At 44.5% G+C, this 27,460-nt stretch overlaps 1 protein-coding gene across 2 annotated transcripts; it reads right to left on the bottom strand.

The window, feature by feature from the left end:
* Positions 1 to 189: 189 nt before the first annotated feature.
* On the bottom strand, positions 190 to 27,125 carry FGF9 (fibroblast growth factor 9; the record flags this gene model as incomplete). 2 transcript variants are annotated; one of them, XM_084226317.1, is made up of 4 exons in its annotated part: positions 190 to 435; positions 19,404 to 19,507; positions 26,004 to 26,267; positions 26,984 to 27,125. In XM_084226317.1, 4 exons carry the CDS (start codon positions 27,123 to 27,125, stop codon positions 190 to 192), a joined length of 756 nt encoding a protein of 251 aa, XP_084082443.1. The 2 variants fall into 2 exon arrangements, with proteins under 2 accessions (XP_084082443.1, XP_084082444.1); XM_084226318.1 differs by lacking the exon at positions 26,984 to 27,125 and adding an exon at positions 26,508 to 26,529.
* Between the last annotated feature and the right edge of the window lie 335 nt (positions 27,126 to 27,460).

A 27,460-nucleotide genomic window follows, 5' to 3' on the forward strand; every position in this document is an offset into this window, starting at 1 on the left:
GGAGGACAAACCTTTAAGTGCAGAACAAAATCAGCATGTTCCATCCAAGCCTCCATCATACATTATGCATGCGACAAAGTTTGGCAACAGTGGAGCTGATGTGATGACACAGCTAATCAATAAGAACCCACCGCATGAAACCTTTATAGTGGTTACTTTTTAAGGGCTCAAGTGAAGGAATTGTCTTTGTCAACTTTGGCTTAAAATATCCTTATATAGTTCTGGTACTTTCTCAGGGTCCACTGGTCTAGGTAAAAAATGTGTAAATTTTTGATGCCGTTTAGTCCTAGTCCCTTCTCTCGGAGTCCCATCTTTATTTAACGCAACGTAGTATCGTCTTCCAGTGTCCACATGTTTATATAGATTTGATGAATATGTGTTATACCAGTTTTCTTCAAATTGCTCTCTGAATACACACTCCTGGGTTAATTTTTCCTGTGGAAAGAAAAGAAAGAGCAGTAAGGAAACAGCCACTAAAATAAGCTACTTGTTAAAGAATCACTATTTTAATGGCTTGAAACTGGTATCTCCTCAGTAAATTGCAAATAAGCTATTTCAATTCTCCCAGTTTTAGCTATGAAGATCTGTATTGCTGGGTGTTTCAGGAGGCAGTCAGAAGGGTGGATAATTCTATGTGCAGCAAAAATGACTCTCAAAGCCTCACTGCCCAAATCAATACCGTAACAACAAAGATGAAAACAGGTACTTTTTATTTCTGATAGTTCCCAAGCAGCTCACAAGACCATACTGGACTTCTGTAACAAATTGTTTCAATGGTGAGTGCAGGCATTCAAACAAATAGATATAAATAAAGGAAATTAGAACCAGTTTGCAGGGCTGTAATAAAATTTACAGTCTTAAAATCTCTATGTCATTTCAACGCATGGAGAACTTGATGCATTTCATTAATTTAAAAACATGCAATTTGCTACCTTTCATTTGATTTATTATTTGTATCATGAAGCCACAACCCAACAGAGCTTCAAACAGGAGCATGAACCCTGTGTGCTGAGATGAAGTAAGCAAGGAAAAGCCCTCCAGGTTTGCATTGTCAGGGTTGTCCTTGTATCCCCTCCTACTGAGGACAGGACCCACTGAGGATATCAACCATTCATCAGATCCCCCTGCCACTACAGAATCCCACTCCTTCCAGATGATCCACTTCTTCAGTCTGTGTGTTGCCTTCTACATCCTTAAGATTGCTTAAATTTGCTTTTTAAAAAATTGCTTAATAGAGTGTTTAAAATGCAGTCACCTGATAACCAGATTCATTTTAGGAAGGACTCACAAAAATTACTGGGAAAAAAGGTGGTGAGCATGGGAGAGTTGATGGAAAGATGGGGAAAATAAGACTGAAAATAGTCTTTTCACCAGGCAGAAGGAAAAAATAGTGATAATTCAATGTATTTTTTGCAACAAGTTCTCATTTCAATAGCACTCACATCAACCACCCCCAGCTTCCAGTTGAGGATCAATTTCTAATTATTACAAAGCTCCATACAATGCATTTGTTTCACAGACATTAAATCTTAAAACAATCCTTTAGGCAGGAGCACAGAGATGGGAAAACAGATACCAAGTCCCAGATGCAGCAAAGTACGTACGGCACCTAAGCCATAAACTTGTGCCTGCACACAACTAAGGAGCCACAGCTCGAGCACCCCTAAGAAACCACCTGCCATGACTTTACCAAGGAGCCTCCCAAGGTGTACCATCACCAAAGCCAGCAGCTTCCCTGAAGCTGCAGGTGCCTTTGGGGCCACCTCTGCTGCTTGAGACTCAGCTCAAAACCCTTTCCCAAGTCAATGTGCTTCAGCCCAGAAGTTTCACTGCTGCTTTGTGTGGCAAGCACTCTGCTCCCAGGGCAGCCCACCTGGGCTGGGGACAAGAGAGGTCCAAGAAGCCCTATACACCTTACAGAAGGCACCCAGGAAGTATCCCATGTGGGGGAAACAGCCCTGTGCAAATGGGGAAAGGAAGCCAACACCCCTCTGCACCTGTACAAACCGGGTATTGAGCTGCAAAGACAGAGCCCTCCCTCCTCAGGCCCTCCACAACGCCTAAAGGTTTGGGATCTGGAGAGTTCTTCTAAATTAAATTTGTGGCAACTCCAGTAGGCAAGAAAGGCAGCAAGTAAGCTGGTCCTGACTTCCCCTATAATGGGTACCTCATTACCCCTCAGGAAGTAGAAATCCCAGACAGTACCTGGTTTCACATGTTCAACACCTGAAAATTCACTATGGCAGTGACCATATCCCTTTGTGGAAGTGACAACTTTTTCTTAGAGTAATTTCTGACTATGACATTTTTAGTTCAAAGTTCTTTAAACAGAGCAGTAGTCCACACTGGTTGTAGGCAAAAGAACCTGCTCACATTAAACCCTTATCTGTGGGCCATACCCTGCACGCTCCTATTGAGAATTGCCTCTATGTCCTTTGCCAGCTTGAAACCGCAGCCGCATTGAGCATCACCAGACCAGCAGCAGCTGCCAGTTACACCCATTGCAGTATTCCCCTTGCACAGCCTCAAAAGTACAAACTATTATAAAAGGTAATCTGCTGCAGAGAAGATTATCTTTAAGTATAGATTTCATTCGTGTTTTATTTTGCATGAGGTTTAAAATCATCTGCGTTTGTCCTAAGGCAGATTCAGATGCTAAGGGGTATTATATACTGGACTTATATAAGTCCGTGGGGAAAAAGAAACTAATTCAAATTGTTTTCCTGCTCTCAGAAGGCAATAGGATCACATGACAAGCACTGCAGAAGAACTCCCTGCTAAAAATAGCAGCATTTTAGGAAGATATTTCAGTCCTGTCGTGAATTCATTAATTATTCACTTCATCTGCGTTTTTTTTTAGCATCATCATAAATTTCTATCTTTGCAAGAACTACTTCCCCGTGCCCTGAAGGAGAAATTTTAAAATAGCCTCTCTTTATCTGGCAGGTTTGATGGATCATGACAGTGCTGTGGTACACGTAAGTAGCAGACCCTGAATCAGGGGGTTTGCATTGTACTGCACTCTGGATGAGTTAAATGGATTTCAAGCTCACAGATTCAATCTTCATTTTACAAGCTTATCCTATTTTAACTTTCTATTCACTTACAAGACAGCTACATCTCTTTTGTCCTTCTTCAAAATTCTCAGAAATTCATGTACAAACATGACGCAAATACTTCAACATGAACATGACAGAGCAATCAGGATGTGGGATCAGATAGGTAGGGACATTAACAATTACCCTTTAAAAGAAATTAAATAATTTCTTTATACAGTCAAGCCTTTTCCTTCTAGGAGACTTAGAAATTCTGGTTCTGGTCAGACACCATTGGAGTAAATCAGTGTTCACGACTTTGGATCAGATCCTGTAAGTAATGTGTGACACTAAAATTCCATAATATCCTTCTTCCCATGCCCTGGAGAGTCTTACAATGATGTCTCATCTAGTACCAAGAGAGACAGAAATCAACATCCACTAGACGTTGATTTATGCAGAATCACAGAATCCTTTGGGCTGGAAAGGACCTTTAAGATGCCAGAGTCCAACCATTAAGCTACCCCTGATAAGCCCACCTCTAAACCATGTACCACCACAGCCCTACATTAATACCTTATGTTCACATTTTAAGTATGCATGTCTTTATTCCAGCCACAAATGAGCATAACACAGAGGTGAGGCTGGTCCATCCTGCCAACACCACCCTCTTGTCTCACCATCTTAGGAAGGGAAAGTCTTGCGGAAAACCAACTCTCCCAGTGTGGAAAGAATATGGTGTTTCCTGATCACATTTCTCCTTCTGGCTATGACTTTTAGAAAGTCCCTCTATGCACATTTGAAGATCAAGATTTAGCCCGACAATACAGCAATTTTTGCATACTTTTATTCCAGCAACTGACTTCTCTATCAATTTTCCTGTGCAAATATTTCCTTGCACCATACTTAAAGTTGCTGGACATCTTTGTCGAAAGCTGACACAAATACCAAACATACCCAACTGGAACAGCTATGGAAAGTAACCTGCATTCCTGTGAAAGGGGAGGCTGCCTGCCTTGCTCAAATCATTTAATTCAGGGCCAAATAAGGAGGTGACCTCAAAATTATATAAATCAGATGTTGCACCACATTCCACATGCTTTCTGTGAGAGCTGTTCATAGAGTATTCAACTACAAAGGGATTGATTTTCATTTTGCTACATTTCCACACTTCACCTGTTTGGTTTTTTAACCTGTTACTTAACTCAGAATGTGGAAATAATTGCATTGTACAAAGATGCACATATCACAAAGACAAAACCCCAAGAAAGATTTAATTCAGAAAACTGTGAATGGCTGGTCAGTGTTAGCAAGCTCAGGACCCCTTTCCCTTTCTAGAAGAAAATAATTATGTTATCCTATTTCCAGGCAGATTGATTAAAAGTCAGATTCTAAAGTAATAAAGTGCATGGTTACATGCATCAAAATTAAAATTGTGCCAGCTTGTTTTAAAATAGCTATCCATATGAAGTAGTTAATTGCAAATAAGAAGAGACATGTAAAACACATGTACACTGCTCAGAGAATGGTTTCATGACTCTAAAGAATGTAAGACATTCGTGCTGCTTGGTACTTGAAAGAACAGTACAGGGTCCTATATAAAACACATCAATCTCTTTCTTTCTCTCTTTCTTTCTCTCTTTCTTTCTTTCTCTCTTTCTTTCTTTCTCTCTTTCTTTCTTTCTTTCTCTCTTTCTTTCTTTCTCTTTCTTTCTTTCTCTCTTTCTTTCTCTCTTTCTCTTTCTTTCTTTCTCTCTTTCTTTCTCTCTTTCTCTTTCTTTCTTTCTCTCTTTCTTTCTCTCTTTCTTTCTCTCTTTCTCTTTCTTTCTTTCTCTCTTTCTTTCTTTCTCTCTTTCTCTTTCTTTCTTTCTCTCTTTCTTTCTCTCTTTCTTTCTTTCTTTCTCTCTTTCTCTTTCTCTCTTTCTTTCTCTCTTTCTTTCTTTCTCTCTTTCTTTCTCTCTTTCTTTCTTTCTTTCTCTCTTTCTCTTTCTTTCTTTCTCTCTTTCTTTCTCTCTTTCTTTCTTTCTTTCTCTCTTTCTCTTTCTCTCTTTCTTTCTCTCTTTCTTTCTTTCTTTCTCTCTTTCTCTTTCTCTCTTTCTTTCTTTCTTTCTTTCTTTCTCTCTTTCTCTTTCTCTCTTTCTTTCTCTCTTTCTTTCTTTCTTTCTCTCTTTCTCTTTCTCTCTTTCTTTCTCTCTTTCTTTCTTTCTTTCTCTCTTTCTCTTTCTCTCTTTCTTTCTCTTTTTCTTTCTTTCTTTCTTTCTTTCTTTCTCTCTTTCTCTCTTTCTTTCTTTCTTTCTTTCTTTCTTTCTTTCTTTCTTTCTTTCTTTCTTTCTTTCTTTCTTTCTTTCTTTCTTTCTTTCTCTCTTTCTTTTTCTTATAACCCTATGGAGCTAAAACTTCAATTTATTTTGCAACCTGACAAAAGAAAGCCTCTTCAGACCATCATCCCTAAAATCACAGCAAGTACCTTTCATGCCAAGCAAACTACTCTGTTCTATGCCAGTGTAGTTTTCCCTTTTGCAAACTGCTCCACTGATTCAGTAGAGACAAGAAAACACCTAATCCAGAAGTCCAAACAAAAATTAACAAGAAATATATCTGACGTAGTCAACACTTCCTGTATACCTGCTGCACACTAACCCCTTGTTAATCCACCCTGTCTTAATAAAAGTCGTGTTTATATGTATAATCTCCTGAGTAATTCCATACAAATCCCTCATTATGGCTACATGGCATTACTGAAAACTGCATGTATAGTGAAGGGAAACAAAGAAAAGCCCTATTCTCCTCTGAAGCAGTTTGCTTTGCTGTTCTGCCTACCAACACACACATTTTACATGCCATTGGCCCTTCCCATGCTGTAATGCAAACAGCCTCTAGAACACACTATGTTCAGCTAATAATTAACACTCATCCAGAGCTGTCATAAATAAAGGTCTAGCTTAGCATTTGCTGTGGCATTTTCTGACTCTCATGCTAAGCCTGTTCGTTTCTGGCTGGGTGAACCACCTCCAGCCACAGTGAGAAGCCAAATGTCCAAGCAGCACCACTTTCTTTTCCAAATTAGACCACAGTGTGAGTCAAGCCCTGCACACTGTGTGTCTGACTTGGTGAGCGTCACAGAGCTTTCTTTGACGAGTTTCTCCAAGCAGCCTCTTTTCAGAATGCTTTGTTTGATAATTTGACAAAACATGAAAAAAAATGGGGAAAAAATTAGTCTGCCAAGAGGACTAGCTGACTGGTTTTTTGTGTTTGTGGCAGTAGCTCTCCAAAAGCCTTTTAGACAGACAGCAGGAAAGCCTTCAGGGCCAGAGGAGAGACAAGCAGACAGGCACCAGTGCTGCCACATATTCATTTCATATTCCATGGCACGTTAAATAAGATGAGGGAAATCAGGCAAGGTGTCCCTGGCAAAACCACAGTTAGGCAACTGCATTCCCACTACCTGAGGTCACCTTGTACTCTCACAGAGTACATCCAGTATCTATCTTACTCTCTTCCCCTAAACCTCTTAGTTAATTTGTATCGTTTTTATTATACATCAATCCCCACTTACAAAATAAAAATCAAGTGTGACTGTTCTGTGCTGCTGCCATGCAGAAGTAATGATGGTGCTTAAAGATCAGCACCTTTCCTACAAAAATCTTGTAAAGATCCCAAGATCCAGCAGAATTTGAACCCCTTGGGGTCATGATTGCCAAAAGCCACAACACCTACATAGATGCAGACACTGTGGTACTTCCACACCCTGATGCAGACAACCGAAAAGCAGCGCTTCCTGAACAAAGTAAGCAGGCTCCAGTACCAACAGTAAAATCCCAGGACACTGTCAGTGCAGGAGGGATTTCAGTGCTTCGCCCCTTTGTCCCACTGCCACTCTTCTCCAGCTCCCTTGCTCTCCACACTATCAAGAACCTTCTCTGGAGAGACCAGGCTGGCACAGAGCACTGTGCTACCCCAGGGCTGTTTACAGAGCTCTTCTGACATGAGCTGCAGGAGGATGAGATGCCAATTAGGCCTCCATCCATTTTTGCCACTGCCAACTCCTCAGCTCTTGGTTTTACTGATATCCTCTCCTTTGAGATTTCAAGTTTGCAGCATCTGTCAAGCTTTAAGCATGCCCTCTCAGGACATGAAATCATTATGGGACGAGCAGCCCCACTGTGCCTGAGGATAGGCAGCCCATCAACAGCCATGCTTCCAGTTCACAAAGGCTCGGTTTATATCTGCTCAGCCAAGCGCATGAGATGAAAACTCATTTTCACCTAAACACCCAAGATCTGCTCACGACACTGTTGGAAGTCTTGACAAAACTCCAGGGGCATATCTCAGGCTACATAAGCTGTCACAGTGTCTTTTCTCTGGAAGCTGACAAGCTTCCTTCTCCACACCACAACGGAACAGGACCAGGACAAAGTCGACTCTTAGAAAACAAATAAACAAGCAGGTCTATTCCCCTCCCTTCCACACCAGCAGGACTGGGCCCACACTGTGTCATTTACTAGTCACACTTTTCTAACCTCTATTTTATTTTAGATTCCCTTGGCACAATAAAGAACTGCAGCCATCAATGTTATCTAAGCATCTAATTCATAACGCTTGGCTGAACCCTTCCAAGAATCAGAAAGCAAGGTGGTATGCAATCTGATACAGGGGCCAGAGCCAATTTTTAAAGAAGATGGGAGAAGGGTTCCCGTCAGCTTAAATGGAACATGGATCAGCCTTGCAATGATAAAAAGGCAACAAATATTTTAAGACATTAAAAGAACCATTTCAGGCACGCTCAGATTTACTGAAAGCTGTAACTTGACCTTCCCCAGCTCCCCACTCCACAAATTCTCTCCTATCAAAAGACAACCTGTATGTCAAAGCAGGGTTGCCACCCTACAGCTACAGAGTCTTTAGCCTGAATACCAGTTAAGGTTTTACCCAGACAGAGATTTGCAAATAAAACATGCTTTCCTTAAATCCAACTAAAATGGAACAAAGTGTTTTGTCAGTACTTTTTGCCTTGTCCTGCAGTTCTCTAAGCACAGAACACAGCCTTAAAGGACAGATAGACCTCATTCAGCAGAAAGTGCTGCTTAAGTGAGCTAAGCTCACACGCAGAAAACATTGTAAAATGAGGGATAAAAAGTACATAATCTTCATGAGCCTCTACATTCAGTGAGTACCCCACCAAACGGATTTATCCACCATTAAAGAAGCACCTCATCTCCCAGCTACCAGGTGCCATCATAAAAAGAGCAGAATGCTCAGGACCCTTCATGAAACACTTTGCCACAGGCACCAAATAATTATTATACATATGTAGTGATATAAATGTACATTATAAAAGTAATTCATGTTTTATTCTTTCAGCAAGATGATTTGGTCAAGGACTGATGAACAAAAGCCTGTCTGTATATTTTGCTATTAATTTTATGCAAAACTAACAGCTAGGTACTAGCTCAGAGGACAAGGACATTACTGATCACATTGTCATTCTGGATGGGGGTCATCAAACAAACACAGCATCACAAGCTGTCACATTTTGGGAAGATCCTCACTGAAATGCCACATATCCACTGGGGTCTTGAAAACCAACAAGCTTCACAGAGAAATTTTAAAAACTATGTGCTTTGGTGAGCACAACAGCAAAGGACTGGCAGACTATGATCTTTACCTAGCAGGTCTCAATTGCTTATTCAGTTTAAATTGTTTAAAAATTAGGCCTTTTGATTTCCCACCTTGTTTGGACAGGAAGGAAGGCCAGCATTTCAAATAGTTGCTGCTGAAGAAAAGATGTCACGCTTCCCTTTCAGACAGCAGCGCCCCCTCCCTTGGCAAACACTGCTCATAAACAGTCTCTCCAGGGGTAACTTTTTGGACATTTCCCCCTTCCTTTTCCCAGGGGCAATCCCACCACAAAGTCTTGGATTTAGTTACACAATTTTAGTATCTTGCTTTCTGAATAGAATAAAGGGTATTTCCTTAATATCTCTCAGAAAGTCCGTACATCTGTGGTGTTGCTATGCCATGACTTACGTTGTCAGTGATACGGCTGACCAAGCCTTTGGGAAACACTGGAGGCTGTGCTCCTTCACAAGACCCCTACTCCTCACATTCACACCAGTGGGCCTGTCTTTCAATGGGTGAAACTTCAGTCATGCAGTTAATTTCAGCTTTGATGAAAGAAGTTGTCCTTCTGTCTGAAAAAACCCGAAAGATATAGAGCAACAACTTCAACAGAACTAGTGACTGAAGAGCTAAAAGACCAGGTTGTTGGTCTTCCACGTACCTGCAAACATGGATCTTCCAAAGAAATCAGATTTTTAAAGTAAAAAAGGGGGAAAAAACCTGCTATTTTGTTTAGACTTTACAACATTTGTATATTCTAAAATAAATAAAAAGATTTTGCTGAAGTCTTCTCCAATAACCTTCCTGTTCTGAGTTCAGACTATACACTATATGATGTCTTAACAAAGGCATCAGCAGGACAAAATCCCCCTTGTCATGAAAAAGTAAGATTATATGTTAAAAGATTGCCTCCAGATTGCAGACTTTCATAGGCAGGAATCCTGTCTAGATTTAGGTTTTTAAAATGATGAATACAATACAGCTTTTATCTTGATTTGGATCTGCTGACACAACCATAAAACTAATTGGTGGTTTTACAGGAGCGGTCCAATCCTGATTCCATTGAGGGTAATGGTAGTTCAGCCATAATAGAATCAAGTCAAAATTTCTCTTGAGTCACAATTGCCTCTATAATTGTGTTAAACTTGAAGAGCAAAGTTTAGCAGATTAAAGACGCACGGCCTGGGCCAGACCTCAAAAGTATGCAGCATCCACACTACAACACAAGTTTTACCTCAGCAGCAGCCTGTGGAACACAAATATAAAATCTTATCCTCAAATCAGATATCTGCCAGTACAAAAGGAATGAAAAAGAAACAAAAGGTCCTCATAGGAGGGGGAAATATGGATTTGCACTATACCAAGCTTTATTTCTCAAGCTTTTTGAATGCGACACGAATGAACCACATTGCCGCACGTCACCAAATCAGCCTAAGCACATTCAAACTGCAAAGCAAATCTCAGCCTAGTCAAAATCCCTAATGAAGTCCCCACAGGGCAGACTTTTTCTACTCTCTCTTTGAAAATGATGAATGGCAAAGTGGGGGAGAGTACCACATTCACATACCACTGGCTCCTGAATCAGAAACAGAGCGTATCAGATCTTTATCTGATGCAGTGAATAATCCCCAAGCACATCTCAGTGTGTCACTGCTGCTGATGCTTTTAGCATGTCACTTCAACACAGTATTCTCAGATCAACCCAAGACACTGAACCCTTTCACAGCCCTGTATCATTACACTCCAGCTCCAGAAAGGCTCAGGGCTGCAGCGACAGGGAACTACACAACCGCAAAGAAAAGAATCTGAAGATGTCCCACTCTGGCTTGCTGGGTAGGATTTGGGTTTGCAATGCAGTTATACCACTTTAACAACTCCCTGCTGTTGAAAGCATGGTGCTCAACCCATCAACCATCCCACACTGCACCTAATTCTCCCACTGAGCCCTAGTGCTTGCCCGAACAGGCAGCAAGCCAGTTCAGGAAGCTGAACATTTTCCTGTGGCTTTATATCCCTCAGCTGATCTCCTGACAGGTCAGATGAGTGCCAGTGTTGGAGCATGGAAGAAAGCATAAGCATGCAGCACTGGCAGGGAATCAGAACTGCCCTTTCTGGAAGGGACTTCCTGCAAGGTCACATTAGCACCTCTAGCCTCCTGTTTTCATGAGAACACAAAATTTCAGACACCTTTAGTTAGGGGAAAGCAAATCATTAAACTAGAGTTTGAGTAGGATCTTACTTCGCTTTTATATATACACACACACACATAAACATATGCATATATATATACAAACATACACACACATATACACACACATAATTTATATAGAAGTTACTCATACTGTCCTGTCCCAGGCACGTAGTGAGAATCCAAGATCAATACAGAATTGCAGACCAAGGAGATCACTGAGGGTTTACTCCCGGAAAAAATTCTCTTCAGACCTAGTTAGCATTTGAAGTTAAGTCCTCTGAGGAAGACCATAGACTTGGGGAAAACTGTAGTATCTGTCTCACAGAACACTACTAGTAAGTGTCCCTCTTTGGTGACTGTTATAGTCTATGAAATTCTGATTTTAAAAAGACTGAAGCCATAGTTTAAAAACAGCCACAAAAGTTGCAGTTTCTCACAAAGCTTTGTCATGTATTACCTGTGTCAAGTGTCCTGACCTATCATTTTTCCTTATGCCTCCCAGTACCCACATCTCAAAAGACCTTTTTGTTCTAGAGTCCTTCATACCTTGCTGAGCGGGTTGCAGTTCCTGCCCCATTCCCCATGCTGGTGCTTGTGGGAAACACCATTTAACAGCACCCAGCTTTCAGCAAAACTGCCCATCCAAATCCTTATATTGGTTACCTGCAAGGCTGAAGTAGATGAGGTAACTCAAGTATTTTCTCAGATCTATACCCTCCAAAAAGGAAATTTCCACAGTCACAAATCTGTTTCCTACTGTACAGTGCAGAGAAAGCATTTATGTCTCATCTACACCTCCCTGCAAAAATCCCTCTGGACAGCTCAAAACCCCATTTCCTCACAGCCTGAATCTTCCTCACTGTGCAGCCTGAGCTTTCTTGTGACCCATTCAAACCAATTCATTCTTGTACTCTATTTCAAGGACTTTTTTTCCCCCTAGTGTTACACCTCAGTGAGCAAGATCATACACTCTTAGTTTTCATTCTGCAGGCTAAGTAAGTCAAGATCTTTAGAGTCTATCATTTGATAGTCTTTTCATCCCTCTGATCATCCCAGCATGCCCTTTCTGTACCTGTTTTGGTTTCAATTTATCTTCTTTAACACAGTAACCAACTGCATTTTACATTTAGACTGGATCTTCCTAGTGTTGTATGGAGTGGCACTGATAGAGCTCTCCTCATATTTTAGGCACTTTAGGTCACCAAGGCCCTTCTGTGAGGTTGCCTCCTGTGCTGAAAATACTTTCCAGCTTTGCAAAAAATTTCAATAACACACCACTACCTTTTTATGACAAGATGTTTAATGTCCCTAATAAAACCAGGGAATAAAATCAGTCCAGGGACCAATCCATAAAAACTCCACTAATAGCTTCACTCCAATCTAATACCTTTCAGCACTCCCCACTGCTGTCTTCTCTTCAGAGTTTTCACCATCTCTCATACAAGTCTTCCAATAACAATCATTCTACCCACTGTAACAAACACTCTCTTCTGTAGGTCGTACCTAACAGAGCGCTGAAGATGAACACTATTTTTCATTTCTAGAAAAAGATATTCCTACCAAAAATAAAATACTATGCTTGCCTGAAACTACTTATCCTGCTTCAGTAAACTGATCTGATGCATGTACTGATGCATGTACTTCCTCTTCTCTTTCATTTAAAAGGATGTTCCTAATGTCCCAAGCACATCCCAAGCCAGACTGATAGCCCCAGGCACACACACACTGGAGGCTGGAAATTGCCTCAGAGGGAAGCAAACACTCCCTGACCCAGGGCTTGCTCCCACCTTTGTGCTGCACCTTCCGGTGGCCTGGGAGGGAACCACTGTGGCTGCAGCCCTTTTGCTTGGCCAGATTTGTTTTCCAGTTTCGTGCTTCAATTCCCCAGGCAGCAAAGAAGCACTTGTGCCAGCAAAAGGGAGGGGATGGATGGTTGGAGGGAAAATAGCCACTTCTTTCAGTAGCAGTATTGGCTGCCCCTGCTGCCTTTGTTCATCCCACAGCAGGGAGCTCCCCAGACACATGTTACCACCCAAAGGACTTTATCAGAAACAGGGCTAGCCCAGTTAGCATCCACATTCAAACTGCATTGCATTTACACTCCCTCCTGAATACACTGTGTTGGTAAAGACTTCTATTCCCTTTCCAGCTATATAGTTTAAAAACTTTTCACCTTATAAAAGTTTGAAGTACACATTTCAGGGCCCAAATCACCTTTATTGCATCAATTTCCATTTCCTGCCCATGCTTCTACATCTCTAAGACACAATCTTTTCTGCAACCTGCCCTCCTCCCATTCTCTGCAGACCCTCTGCCAAGATTGTGAGAGCTAAATCCTTACATGCAGTTTCACCCTCGCTGAGATACCACTTCCACAGGATTTCTGCATGTCTGACAAAGTGTCAGGTTTCCTTAACATTCAGAGCCATGATCACCTTTTTGAACTGGGCCTCTTCAGAGTTTGCACATCAAATTAACTGCAGGCCTGCTTCTTGCAGTATCCTGCTTAGAGCAGATTTACCCAGGGAGACACAAGTCGCTGTCGTCAGTAAAAGACACCATCGGGTTTTTGATCATGGGAGTGACAGCTTTTCCTGAGCAAAGCTGCTCCTGCAGGAAGCCTGACCACTCCTTATAAGCCAGCTGCCATAGGAATCACCTTCTGTCTCTCCATTTATGCCATTTACCAGAAGCCACTTTATTATTGTAAATAATAATACTAACTCAAGCAGAAGGGCGTTAAACCAGGTGCTGCAGCCATTATCCCTCCTGGGATTTGACCACTCTCAGCCTAGAAGTCTCTGCCTTCACTCAAGGAAATTGCTTTTCATTCTCCTTCTAAAAATTGTGCACTGAGACTGTTCTGTTTCCAGGCTCACCTCAACTGTGGTACCGGGACACTGAGAACAGATAATCCGGATTATTATTTTTAAAAAATCAATCTGAAACATATGGAATCATTTTAGATCAGAGGTATTTAAAAGGAAAGTGTGATGGTACTGGACGGCAATTTTTTTATTTATCCAGTTCTTAAATACCTGTAGTAATTATATACTTGGTACAAATCCTGTTACCAACATGCACTTTCAACCTGCTTTTTTCTTCATGTTGTTTCCGTGCACCTTGACCTACCATTTGAAGGGCTGAACAATTCCCTTCCTTTATTTGCACAGGAACATAAAAGATATTTTTAGAATGCAGCCAAAGAAATCCTTGCTTACACCAAGCAATTTTCAGTAAACTATGATAAATTGTCCCTTTTTTGTCAGAAAAATTTCTGTTCACCAGTCTTTGTAGCTTCATAGCCCTTCCAGGACTGTGGAGACCCAAACAAAAGCATAAAACACTGCAGGTGCAGCCCTGCTGGGACAATAAAGAGGCATATCGTCACCTCCCTGCACACTTACTGGGAAAACATGTTTCTTCAAGGACAGTACTCTCTCTCTCTCCCTCCTCCTCCACCCTCTCCCCAGTGTTTTAGGAGCAAAAGGCAGGTTTAGTTTCCCAGATCAAGCTTTCAGTTCGCTTTTTGAAGGACAGCAATTTATGACCCTGTTAAAAGTGTTCCTACATCTCACCTTGCAGCACACACCCTGTAAGTCTGCAATCCAGAGGTGTGGAGCTTCCCTCCCTGGCTCCTGATCTGAGCTCTTCAGCTCTGTCCCAGCTGCTCTGTGAGTAAAGGAAGCTTCTCTCTGCATGCTCTCCTGAGGTCTCCTTCCAAGCACTCTTTCCCCCTTCCTCAACAACTCCTCCATCTCCACTCCTGCCTTCCTCTCCTCACCTGCACAGCTTTCCTGGTAGCTTCTCCAGATCTTGCAACTACAAATATTCCTCCTGAACACCCAAACTGAGCTGTCTTTTGCCACCTGCCAAGGGCACAAGGAGCAGTGGAGGCACCAGCATTTCACAGACTGGTTTTAGTTGAAAAGGACTTTTAAATCTCATTTAGTCCAACCCCCCTGCAATGCACATCTTCAACTACATCAGGTTGCTCAGAGCCCGGTCCAACCTGACTTTGAATGTTTTCAGCAATGGGACATCTACAGGCTCTCTTGGCAGCCCGTTCCTGTGCCTCACTACACCCATCACCAAAAATTTTTTTCTTTCTGTCCAGTCTGAGGAGAGGAATGGGGCAGGTGCATGTCTGTGGGAGATCAGTGAGCTGGGCATGCCAGCAGTCAGAAGCAGCACAGCTCTCTGCTGCAGAAAAGCTCAGGACAGCCAGGGCAGCTGAGGCAAGGGTGTCCCATGTTCCTGCTTGGTCTGTGCTCGAGGTAGCACAGAATTCCCTCAGAGGACAGCCTGCAGTGGGAATGATGGGCACCCCACGGTGTGGGGACACGTCACAGCTGCCACATGGGTGGCAGCTGCTAATATTCCCAAGGGCAGCATGACTATGGGGACAGCCTACAAAAGCATTAAGGTTGTGGGACTGATCAGAAGGACCTCCCTCCCTCCATGGCATTGCCCTGAGGAACACAGCTGAGACACATTTGCTAATGTCCTTGCCAGACATGTTGGCAAGAGTTGTTTGGCACTTGGAAGAAAAAGGTCTTCATGTCTTGTCTTGACCCCCTTTGGGTCCTATCTGTAGTTTGCATTTTTCCTCCTTTCCAGTGACAAGCACAGTAGCTGCTGTGAAACATGATGAGTCATGGCTGCAGGCTGCCAGGGAAAGGCAAGGTAAAGGGAAAGCAGGGACAGATGAGGCAAGAGGGAAAGCTGCTGTCATTAACCAGGCTCTGAGTCATTGTTAGGTATCTACCTATGCTTTCTCTGCAGCACCATGTGCACATATTTTCAGCTTCCCCTGGCTAAATCCATGACATGAGGAGGAATTTGAGAACAGCCACGTTATGTTGCACATCTGCCTGAAAGCAGCATGCGAGGCACTGTGTTCTTCTGACCAGAAAATGCAGCAGGAACTGCCCCCTGTGAGAGTGGGGAGGTGGGAAGAGCTTGTCAGGCTCCTAATCTACGAGGAAAGCAGAACTTTGAGAAGGCCAAGAGGGATGTGACTGGATCAAGATATGCTGAAACTGCCTTTACTGTTGTCTTTCGTGAAAACTGGCAGCAATCAGCCATCCTGCCTGCTCTGCTTTGCCACATGTCCCGTCTCCAGTGGCACCACAATTATGCTGGGAAAAAACCTTCCTGTGTCAAATGTTTCAAATACAAACATAGAAGGATAGAGGTCTTTTAGGTCACTGAGTTGGTTCATGCCTAATGTATTTTTTCATGCAGTAATTAGAATATAAATATGATAGTGTCAGACACAGGGTATGTATTCCAATAGTGTCAAGTACTGAATGCCTCATAAGCTGTGAATCTAAACACCTACTTAGATCCCCAATGCTGATGTAGAACAAGACCAAGAACAAGACCAAGTATTTCTTAGGCTGCTACACAGCTGTGTGTGGGTTTCCCATCTTAGGAAATACAGCCACAGCATCCTAAGCATACCTGCTCCATGACAAAGCTGGTGCTGTTCACAGCCCTTAGGGAATAAACCAAGACAGAGGGATACACCTCACAGCACAGCAGCACAAGGGCAACTTACTGGTGCTACAGAACAGTTCAGCTGAAGAGATTGGTCTGCTTAAAGCAGGTGAAAAACTGATTTAAGTTTTTTATAGTCTACCACACATCAGTCTCAAAACTAATCTCTTTCAGCCTGATCTTCTACTTTGCCAGAGAGATAATTCTGTACTGGATTGTGCCTTGCTTCTGGTTCAAGCAGCAAATTCATTCCCATCAGAGAACTTCATTTTCAATTAATTGCATTTTTTTACCAAAACCAAAAGCAAAACACTGTCACTTAAAAATGTCCAGCCAATTCTACACAAAAATCTGCTCTGAGGCCTGCTTATCTCAGTGTTTCTAAGGGAGCTGACAGTTGCTGAAATATAGGCACCAGGATTGCTAGTGTTGACAAGGCTTTAAAGCATCATCACACTGAGTAGCCATTAGAGGTTATATTTCATTGGAAGTAATGTAATTCAATTACCATCACTCTTTAGTATGTCCCATCTCTGGAGGCTGACAATAAGCCCTATCATCCATCAGATTTTAACCTGAACTTTGCATTCTAGCCTCAGAGACTGCCAGCCCTCCATTATGAATGGCTGCATATTTTTAGTGTCATTTCTTAGAAAAAAGAGGTTATCCAATTATACTGTACATCCATTTGCCTGCTTGTCTATCCTTAGCTTGTCAACCAGTTTCAATTAGGAGGCAAAGGTCTTCAAGAAAATTAAGTTCCTATCAGTTTTGCAACTAATCAGATCCAGGGTAAAGAAGAGAAATTATTTGCACATCCATTGGGAGTGGTAAGCTATGTAATCCCTGCAAACTGACAGTTTGGTGAGCATGGACCGCTAACATTGTCTCTTTCTCCATACAAGACAAAAAGCTAGGGAATTTGTGCTACTGCGGGGACAGAATGTCAGAGAGACCCATGCCTTGCACTGTGAGACACAACTCCTTAGGAAAGCAAGCTCCTTTAGAACTGCTGTTCATGGAACATCTATTTTATAAATGCGGTGAGCTTACTAATTTACAAAGAATTTCTTGTGCATATTTCTTCAGCAAAGATTGTCTTGACTAATTCACTCTGACAGCCAAACATATTGCAAATACAAAACATAAATTGCACAGGAAAGTGATGTAACATTTGCTTTCCCAAGTCTATGCATTTAAGCTCTATCAAAAACCACATTTCCTGCCTCAGAATAGCTGAAATGCAGAGTAACTGATTCACTATGTTTATATGTTGAAACGATTGCTCTTACTGATGATTATCAACATTACTGATTCATATTAATGTTGTTGTTCTGCCTTTTTGCTGCCTAACTGAACCTGAGGTACTCATGTACTTTGCTAAATCTTTATCACATTCATCAGCTGCACAAGGATTATAACTTATAACAACTTGCTCCTCACAGGCTACTGGTTTACATCTGTAATTGCATCAATTCCTTTTCTCACTCCCTCTCCATCCTGCCAAACTTTACCTGCTCCATATTGACATTTATGCTAAATTCAGTTTCTTTGGCCTTTCCTGCTCACTGGCTTTTACCACCTCTGCATCTTCCCTTCTCCCATGTCCACTCATCCTCCATGCCAGCCTTGCCCCTCATTTTACCCCCTCTTTTTCTGTCTCCCACATAGACTGTCATTATCTGCATCTTTGGGCTTCCTCACCCAGCTTTCTCTTTGTTCAGAAGATAATCCTCTTCATCTCTCTCACCCAAAATTTTGCCAGAAAGAGATCAGTGAACCTGGACACCCTTATGGAAATACTTCTGCTGGACTTTCCTAGTTTCACTTGTTCACACTTGTACATGGATAATATACATGGAAGCTGGACTTCCCTCTTACCCCTCTGTTTTTACCTGCCCACTCACAGCCATCATCCCTTTTTTTTTCTCCTACTCTCACTGCCATCCCCACCCTTCTCCCTGTTACTGCTACTCCCCTGTAACACAGGTGTCTTCGATTACATTCCAATCCCTTCTCTATCCCTTTAACTTCTTTTTGAGTGTTTCTCTTCAATATTTACACCATCAACGGATCATTCTAGCCTTCTTCTCTGCTTCTAATGAACCCCATGAATGCACAGCTTCACTTTGCTTCAGATACTCGCTTTCACTTCAATCCTACCACCCTTTTCCTCAAATACAACTGCTTCTCTTGTCCTTGTAAGCTTTGGAGGTTGATATTTTACTTCTAGAAGAGCTTGCCTTCTACCATCTGGGGAATTATCTGCCAAATTTCAGATGAACCTGCCCACGATCCACCCAGGGTATGAAGCCAGTTGCACATCAGATGCCTCCAATGATCCCAGGTAGAGCCACGTCAGACAGACACATGCACACACACACACACTCTCTCTCTCTGCTCTGCTGGAAGACAGCCCATGTTGCCAAGAACAGTCACCCATCAACTGCAGGTAGGCTGGCAAACTCCCACATCTGAAATACCAAGTTTTACTCCTCCTCACACCCGTTACTCACTCCTGCTGCCATCCCTCAGGGAGCACCAGCGAAACTTTCAGGACAAGACCACCAAGCCTCTTGCCTTCATTCCTATACTTTTTATAACTTCTGTCATACTCTTGTTTCTCATTCTCTCATCCACATATGCCACCCGTTCCCTCCCCCTCTACCTTATTTTGTCAATTCCTAGAAAGCTCTCTGCCTACACACAAAAGGAATCCACTTTGTCTGGATTTAGGTTTCCACTGACAGGAGACATTTACAAATCTTATAGTACATCCTTTAGTCTTCAGTGACCAGCTCTGGCCATCAGTCTCTATTGTTTGTATCTAAATTGCCATTCATCTGCATTATTACTCATTCCTGATTTTGTCACCTTTTCCCTCTCCCACATTCATTATGTCACCCACAGGGTCTTGTTTTGAATTAGATTGCAAGATATTCAGAGCAGAAAGAGTGCTCATACAGCACACACACAATGGGAGTTTGTAGGAGCTAGCAAGTGTTTCCCCCACAGAATGCAAGGACCATAACTGCCCAAGGCTAGCAGGAACTCACCGAGCCATACAGTTCTCCTTTCTCATTCATTCCAAGGTAAAGTCCACTGTCGACTCCTCGGATGCTGACCAAGCCCACTGCTATACTGATAAATTCCAGTATACCTATGAAATGAAGGAAAAAACAAACAATGTATGTATTGTTTCGATTGAAAGATTTTTTTTCCTCAGATATGACTTATCCCTGAGTGTCAAGCAGCTATTTTCAAGGCTTTTTTCCCATTTTCTGAGTTCTTTGGAAGAGGATGAGGACAAAATTAATACACAATACTTCAAGTACTTTGGGTCTTTGTTAGAATGATGCATTGCAGACAGTATTAACATATCAAATTAAGAGATTGCTCCCAATCTTTCTCATCATTCCTAAACACGTATCTTAAGCTCAGTTATTCTAATTCGCACAACAGATAATACACTCAGAGAAAAAAAATGTTTTAGATTGACAAAATTAGCAGGAATGAGGAACCTATGAACTTGTCTTACAAAATAAATTCTGAAAAAATACGTTTTAATTGGAATTGTGAAATAAAGCAATGTTACACATGGAACCAAAAGATCTCCTTTTAGACATCAATGAATAAGAAATACAGGGAAAGATTTACTCACAGTATGATCTTCCAGAGGCTTGAGAAATGAAAATCCTTAGTATAGTCCAGTGTCATGCATTTCTGTTTAGATAGTAACCATTCTCTCTGGTGTGTTATCATTTACTCATCTAAAATTCAGACATTAAAACATCCTACACCTAAGTGTAATAGTGTGTACATTATTAAGTTTTCCCATGCAAATAACAGCAAGCTTACACAGATGTTTGTTCACTCAGAAATAAGAATACTTTGCAGAGAAGAACTGCTTTTGCAAATCTCCAAGGTTCAGCACCCATGTGCACAGTACAAGTATCTGTATCAAGTATTGGCTCATCTGGTTCTGAGGGGTTGGGGATTTTCTGGCAGCCTTCCCTGCAAATTGCTTACCTCTTCAATGAGGATGCTGCTGGGGAAATCTGGCACAAGCCTAGGAATCTTGTGTTAAAAAATGGAAATTTCTTCCTATTTGGGAGTGCTCATCTAAGACTGTAATGATCTCACAGGAAGTTATCCAGCAACATAGAGAAGCATGCTGCTGTGTTATGCTACTTTCTGAGTCACAAAATAAGGTGTGTCCTGCACAGAGTAGCATTTTCAATATAATATGTGAATTTTCATGTCTAAGTACACTGTATAACTATTTTTTAAAGTTTATTGGAAATCATATGCATGTGAAATAATGAAATAACAGTATAGTGTGTGTTGAGCCTCATGTGGCCAATAAAAAAGCACTTTCATGGCTTTTTTTAACAATTAATTTGGCATCTCCCACAAAATAGTTTTGTACTAATCAATAGCAGGCATGAATTGCAGAAATCTAACACAGCACAAGTTGAAGCCAATAGGGAAAATTTATAGCCAAGCTAATGTAAAGATGAAAAGTATTCCCTGTAAGGGAGTATTGATCATTACCTTATATATTATTCAGCACTACAAACACTACAGCATTATTGTTTTGATAACCTTTTTTTAAGGCCTGGTCATTTTAAATTATTCTCTACATATGCACAAATAAAAGATACTGGGAGGAAGTATTTTGCCACTATGTAATTATTTAAGTAATATAAAGTGGCAGCACGCCTTTTGTCTGGCATATGTAGTGTCTCAGATACAATCGATCCATTGAAACAATTTTAAAATTCCCATTATATCTGGACATGCAATACTTTCAGATTTCTTACTAAGGCTTTTTCTCTAAAGCTTTTACCAAAATATCATATTACTTGATACATGTTACCAAGCAATTTTAACTGAGTTTAAATCTTAGAGTAAGTGTGTATTAGACACTACTATAGCTAAGTTAGTGAGTCTGGCATTTTTCATATCAGTCCAAATGTAGTCTTTAATTGCTGTCATCATTTCAAATATTTGGATACATGCTGCTTACTGCATCAAAAGAACAAAAAAGGCACTGTCACGTCCTATCATAAGTGCAGAAAATTAATTTAAGGTACTTGGCAAAGAGCATGCACATATTTGAGATCAGAATAGAGACTTCTTCATTTGAAATACTCAAAAGCCTACTCACAGCAATTTTTATGTGCCATATTAAGTCCTTCAAGAGATTATCTGGGGCCAAGCATCCAGTCTTACAGGAGTCTTGTCAGCTAAAGGATTGCATTTGTCCCACAGTTCTGTGCATATTTTCACTGTATAATGTCTATAATATACAGATAGTACTCAGGACCTGAACTAGATATTAAAATAGATAATCCTCTTCAAAATGAGGCTGTGTCAAATGAAAATCAGGACAACTCCAAACTTTGAAAGCTAGGGCCCTATTTATAGCTAAGAAATGTGGAAAGAGAAGTAGAGAGGAAATAGTTCACTACATGGGGTGCTGAATTTCTTCTCACTGCATTGAACTGGTCTTATTGAGGAAAATGCCCAAAGACCCTTCACAAGGATAGGAAGAAAGTTTCAGGGAAGCTATTTATTTCCTACATGCCCACATCAGCCCTTCACACACTTTCTTCTGCATGATCCGACTCAGACCATGCTGAACGGTGCAGGACACCAGCCTGACATAAATGCTGGTCCTGCTCTCCTGACACGCTCACAGGTGAGAGGAGGTGTGTTGTTCACTAAAGTGAAATTTTAATTTTCATCTGTCTTAGCTCTGGTGAAAAGCAGGCCTACAGAAGCATTTTCCTGAGCTTTTAGGCAATGAACACCTCTGTAACCGCACAGTTTTATGTTATTGCTGTTTTGCCCTTTGCCCATTTTTGTCTCTGTCTACACGTTGGCTTTCTTTGTATCAATGGAGTGGAGCAGTTTAGCCTTCCCTTAGCACTGCAACAGACTATCTATGACAACGAAGACGGTGAGCAAGTATCTCCGCCAGCCACCTCTTTGTACGCCTTCCAGGGGAAGGGGAGCGCAGGGGGAGCGCAGGGGGACCCTCGACTGTCCTCTCCCCGAGCTGCCGCGGAGAGCAGCGGGGCGAGGGAAGCGGAATCCTTCGTGTCTCAGAAGCCGCCGGGAGGTCAGCCCAGTAATGGGGCGAGGGAAGGAGCTTCCCCTGCGCCCCCCTGTCCCCGGCGCCTCCCTCTCGGCCTCCCGCCCGCCGGCCGAGGCTGCGGTGCGGGGCTGCGCGGAGACACGCGGGGCTGAGCGCTCCGCCGGGATGCGTCCCGCCTGTCGCAGCTGTCACCACCCCGCCCGCTCCCCCACATGATGCCAATTAAAAGACGGGAGCGCAGACAGACACGGCACCCCCAGGCAGCAGGGCCCTGCTTCAGTTTCAGGCTCTCACAGCGCCCTTGCCCGCCACCCTCCCCCCCACCCCCCCATCCCCTCCCCTCTGCAACGCTCAATAGCGGAGGAAACTGTCGGGCCTGCTCGGCGCCTTTCCCTCCGCCTAAAACCTGACCCGCGATTGCCGGTCCCGGGGGCCAGAGCCTTCCCCGCATGCATCACCTTCCCCCCGCCCCGCCCCGGTCGGCTGGCTCTCCCCAGAGACAGCGCGGGGCGGGGGGCAGGCCCGCCCACCCGCATCCAGCAGCAGAGGGGCGGGCAGCCGCAGGGACCCCCGGCCGGAGCCGCCCCCGCGCCCTCCCGGCGCTGAGCCCGCCCCGCCAGCCCAGCGCCGGAGCAGGCAGGGCGGGCCCGGGAGGCGGAGGGCGGGCGGCTGCGCGGCTCCCGCAGATGATGAACGCAGCGGTTCCTTGTAGCAGCAGGTCCCGGGGAGCGGAGGTCACCTGCTGACAAGCTTTTTTTTTTTTCCTTTTCCTGCATGCTCCTATTTTTTTAATGCTGTGCATGCAGTACTTGTGCTGACGCACAGAGACACGCCTCTCCGCTGTTAAAGAGTTCCTGAATTTACAATGACTCTACTGTCTAGCCAATGCCCTACACTAAAGGAGACTGCATCAAAAAAAATTTCTTTTGTGACCCAGGAGAGATAAGGCTTTGATCACCTGAGATCACATTACTGGGGGGACCCAGCCGGGTTCTCCCGGGGAGCTTTTCTTTTAGAGATGGACATCTTGCTGCAGGAATTGCGAAATGCCAGGGCTCCCAGAACCGGGCGAGTATAGACACACAATATGGCTCGGTTCATTGTACGCAATAGGCACACATCCAACATAGCATCACAAAAGAATTACTCTTATCTGATGTCTCTCCAGAGGTGTGTGCGGGGAGGGGGATTCCCACAGGGCAGAGCCCAGAGAGGAGTTTACGCGCAGCCCCCGGGGCTTTCTCTTTGTCCTCCTTATTCCTGGAGAAAAACTTCCTTCTGACGCGCACCTCCGCATCCACACACGCGCACGCAGGTTTCCCGCACGCGCTCGCAGGAGACCATGTGAGCCCGCTCTCCTCAGGGCAGCTCCCGAGTTGGGATGCAGACCTCCCCAGTATCATCAGAAGACTTCAAAAGCACCAAAATTCAAATAGCATCGGCTATTCTATGACCTTCCGGCAAACACAACGGCAATGTCACGGCACCGGTACAAAAGTACCTTCCCGCAAAGAAGCCGGGAGCCCCTAGGCGTCCCACGGGTTTGCTGTGCCCGGTATTCCCAACCCCGAAGCGAGCAGGGACATCACAGGCGCGCTGCATGGGAAAAAGAGTTACCACCGAGGCGCGTCCCGGTGAGGGGAAGAGGGAGATCAAACCGACAAGGACAAAAAAAATATATCTATTTAAAGCCAAGGCGCTGCAAGGGGTGGAAGAACTGCCCCTCGGAATTGTCAGCTTCTTACAACTGCGGCTGGAAAGCCATTTTTAAAAATAGACGCCACGAATAATGTGGTCACCGCCGCCTTGCGAAGGGAACAGCTGGCGGTCCTCCTCCGGGGGCGGCGGGGCCCCGCGGGCGGCCGGCCCCCCGCCGCCCCGGCTGCCGGTGCGCGCAGCGCCCTACACCTGCTGCGGCCCCGTTCCGCGCCTGCCCCGCCGGCCCCGCGCAGCGCCGCGCCCGCCGCCCTGCGCCCGCACCGCAGCGGGCAAGGGGAACCTGCGGCGGCGGCTCGGCAGCTACGCGCGGCGCCTGCCCGTGCCAAGGAAAACGCCTAGCTGCAACACACCCCCACCCCCCGCGCCCCCGCCCCATTCCCCTCACTACGCCTTAAACACTTTCCGCACTTTTTCTCGCCAGGAAGCGTGGATGTTGCGCCCCCGGGAGAGCCGCGACGCTGCCCCCACCCCGCTCACAGCCCCGGAGACCGCGGGCGGGCGGCGTGGGAGGGAGGAAGAGCCTGTAAGCAGCGTGAGAGTGTCAGGGAGCAGTGGATGGAGGGGGATGGAGGATGAACCTGCGACCATGCGAGAGCCTCAGTCCTCTCCTCCCCCGTCCCTCCCTCTACGCTTCCCTTATGAGCCCTTTGGAGATCATCTCCTACAACACCGGCATTATCTAAATAGCTTCACGAAGCAATAAAATGCAGCTTAGATATCGTTCAACATCTGGCATTAAAATACAAAGAGAGGGAAAAAATCAACGCAGGACTTTGTTTTTACGACCGAATTTAAGTGTTGTCAGGTTGGTTCGCTCGCAAGTTAACTCCTTCCAACAGCTGGGAGCGTGGCGAGCTAACCTGGCATATTTTCCGCACCCCTCCTTAAAAAAAACCCCAAAGTATCAGCTCAGCCAGGCTGTTTTAGTCACTTTCATACATTCAATCTGCCGGGCCTTTAACAGACTCCCTGGCAGCCGAAATGCTCCAGGCCCACTGGACTCGCGTGTGCATGTGCATGTGTGCGTGTGTGCGTGCACAGGCTCTCCGGAGCGGCCGGGGCCAGCAGCCCTCCAGCCCTCGCTGCTGAGTCACAAACAGTGTCCCCTGGAAAGGAAACCCAGGGAATGCTCTTTTTAAATTCGCTGTGACACGCCACACAGCTCGAGAAAGGCAGGTTTTGGCGCAGGATTCCCGGCTGGCTCCGGACCCCACCTGCGCTCCCTCTTTCCCGGGGCGCCTGTCACCGGCACTGCCGCACGGCTGCGGGTGCGGGCTCGGGCGGGCGGAGAGCCTGGCTGCGGGTCGGCGTGCGCTGCCGCTAAATCCTCGCCGAGCAGCGAACCAGACAGGGTGTGCAATTCGGGCAGTTACTAGGGCAGGTAATCGGCAGAGAAAACGAAAGAAAAGCCCTCGTCAATTTGCGTATAGGACGAGAGCCACTCCCTCCAGGAAACTCGGTGAATTTTAAATTCGGTGGTGGTTAATGATTAAAAACCCTTTAAACTCGCGAAATCAAATCATTCGGCAGAAACGTCCCGAGCAAAAATTCCACCACCGCCACCGCCACCTCCCAGTACGCGTCTGCTCTTAAGCAGAACTTGGGGCTACACAAACATCGCTACCGAACACCCGGCAAGGGCTCCTGCTCCGCCGCGGTGGTGCCGCTCGTATACATCTGCACCCCCGGACACATTCATTTTTCCCCTTGGCGGAGAAGCCATCAACACAAACCCCCCTTCCCGCCCGCCTCGCACCCCCCACCGTCCCCCCGCCCGCAGTTCTGCCCCATTATTTCATCACATGACCACTAAAGGGTTAAGGAGAATACCTACCAAATCTGCTGTGGTCTTGCCTGGTTCCCTGGATAGTACCATTGGGGAAGATTTCTAAATGAAATCCAGTCCTGCAGTATAGCTGCCTCCGCCTGAGGATCCCCTTTAAATGGTCCAAGTCCGTGACCGCAGGCCCCCTGGGTAGCCCACCTGCCTCAGACTGACCCAGGTGGTCACTTAACAAAACCGGACTATCCACCGGCAAAACGGGCACATTCCCAAAGGGTACTGCATCCTGCACACCGAAATAGTTCCCAACTTCACCTAAGGGAGCCATCAGAAGATTCTGCTTTTAGAGAATGAGAATAAACAATAATGATGGTGCCAAACCCAGGAGATATAAGATTAGGTATATTCCACTCCTCTCCCCTCCCTAGCGCAGTTACAGAGAAAATGTTCTTTCTTCAATCCATTAAATGCATAAATAAAAGTAATATTCTGTTTTGACTGGTACAGGTTCAAGGTCAAACCAGTTAGTCTAAGAAACCACCACTTTATACTCACACACTGACATATTTATAAACATATAGATGTGTATATCTATATAAATGCATATATCCCCAGCTCTTAGCAAGCAATACGGTCTTCAGCCCATCCAACTGTAATAAAGAAAAAAATCCGTAGTTTCTCCATTTGGTTTAAGATAAGAATGACCATAGCAACTTAAATACCTAGGCGTTATAGGGATTTTTTTTTTTTAAGATGCACAGGCTACGTCAGGATTTATGGATTCTGACTCCAGAAAGGCATGCGCTGTTTTTACTCTATAACAGACTGCATACATCAGCATGAATCCTGCAAAGGGGGAGGGGGGAAATCTCACGTTGTTGGCTGAGATAAATCCAAAAAAAAATGGAAAAAAGAAAAAGGAAAAAAAAAACTTTTGACGTCCAAATCTATTATCCAGAATTCTCAGGAGGCTCAGCAGATGTCCACTGGTTTAGGATTATTGACGATCCACAAGCAAAGCAGAAACATACAAGTGCTTGTGTCTTTCTTGGCTGGCTCGAAACAGGTGTTGCTTCTGCAGGGCTCCCTGTGAAATGTTGTACTCCAGCACTGAGCTGCAGCTCTTGACTGTGGATCTCCATCCAGCACGCAGAGTGGCGCAGGAAGAGGCATTGGGCTGGGTTTAAGGTAGTCCTGATTGCTGCTGGAAGGATTCTCCGAGGTCCTAGCGCTCAGCTCTACCTGCTGCAATACCGAGCCGCTTCCAGCGCTCGGCACGGCGCGGAGCGGCTCTTGCTGCTCTGCGGCAGCGCGGCGCTCGCCGGCAAATAAATAAATAAGTGGGCGAAACTTTGGGGGAGGAATAAAGCGACGCGATGCTAAATATACCGCGCCCGCCCGCTGCGGGAAGCGGGCTCCTCGGGAGATGCCCGCATAGCCCGAGTCCCCGCTGACATTGGCGGGGGGAGCGGGGCGGGCAGCGCCCTGCCCGCCCAGCCCGAGCTCGG

Source organism: Fringilla coelebs (assembly GCF_963513975.1).
Source record: "Fringilla coelebs genome assembly, chromosome: 2".
Classification (NCBI taxonomy): Eukaryota; Metazoa; Chordata; class Aves; order Passeriformes; family Fringillidae; genus Fringilla; species Fringilla coelebs.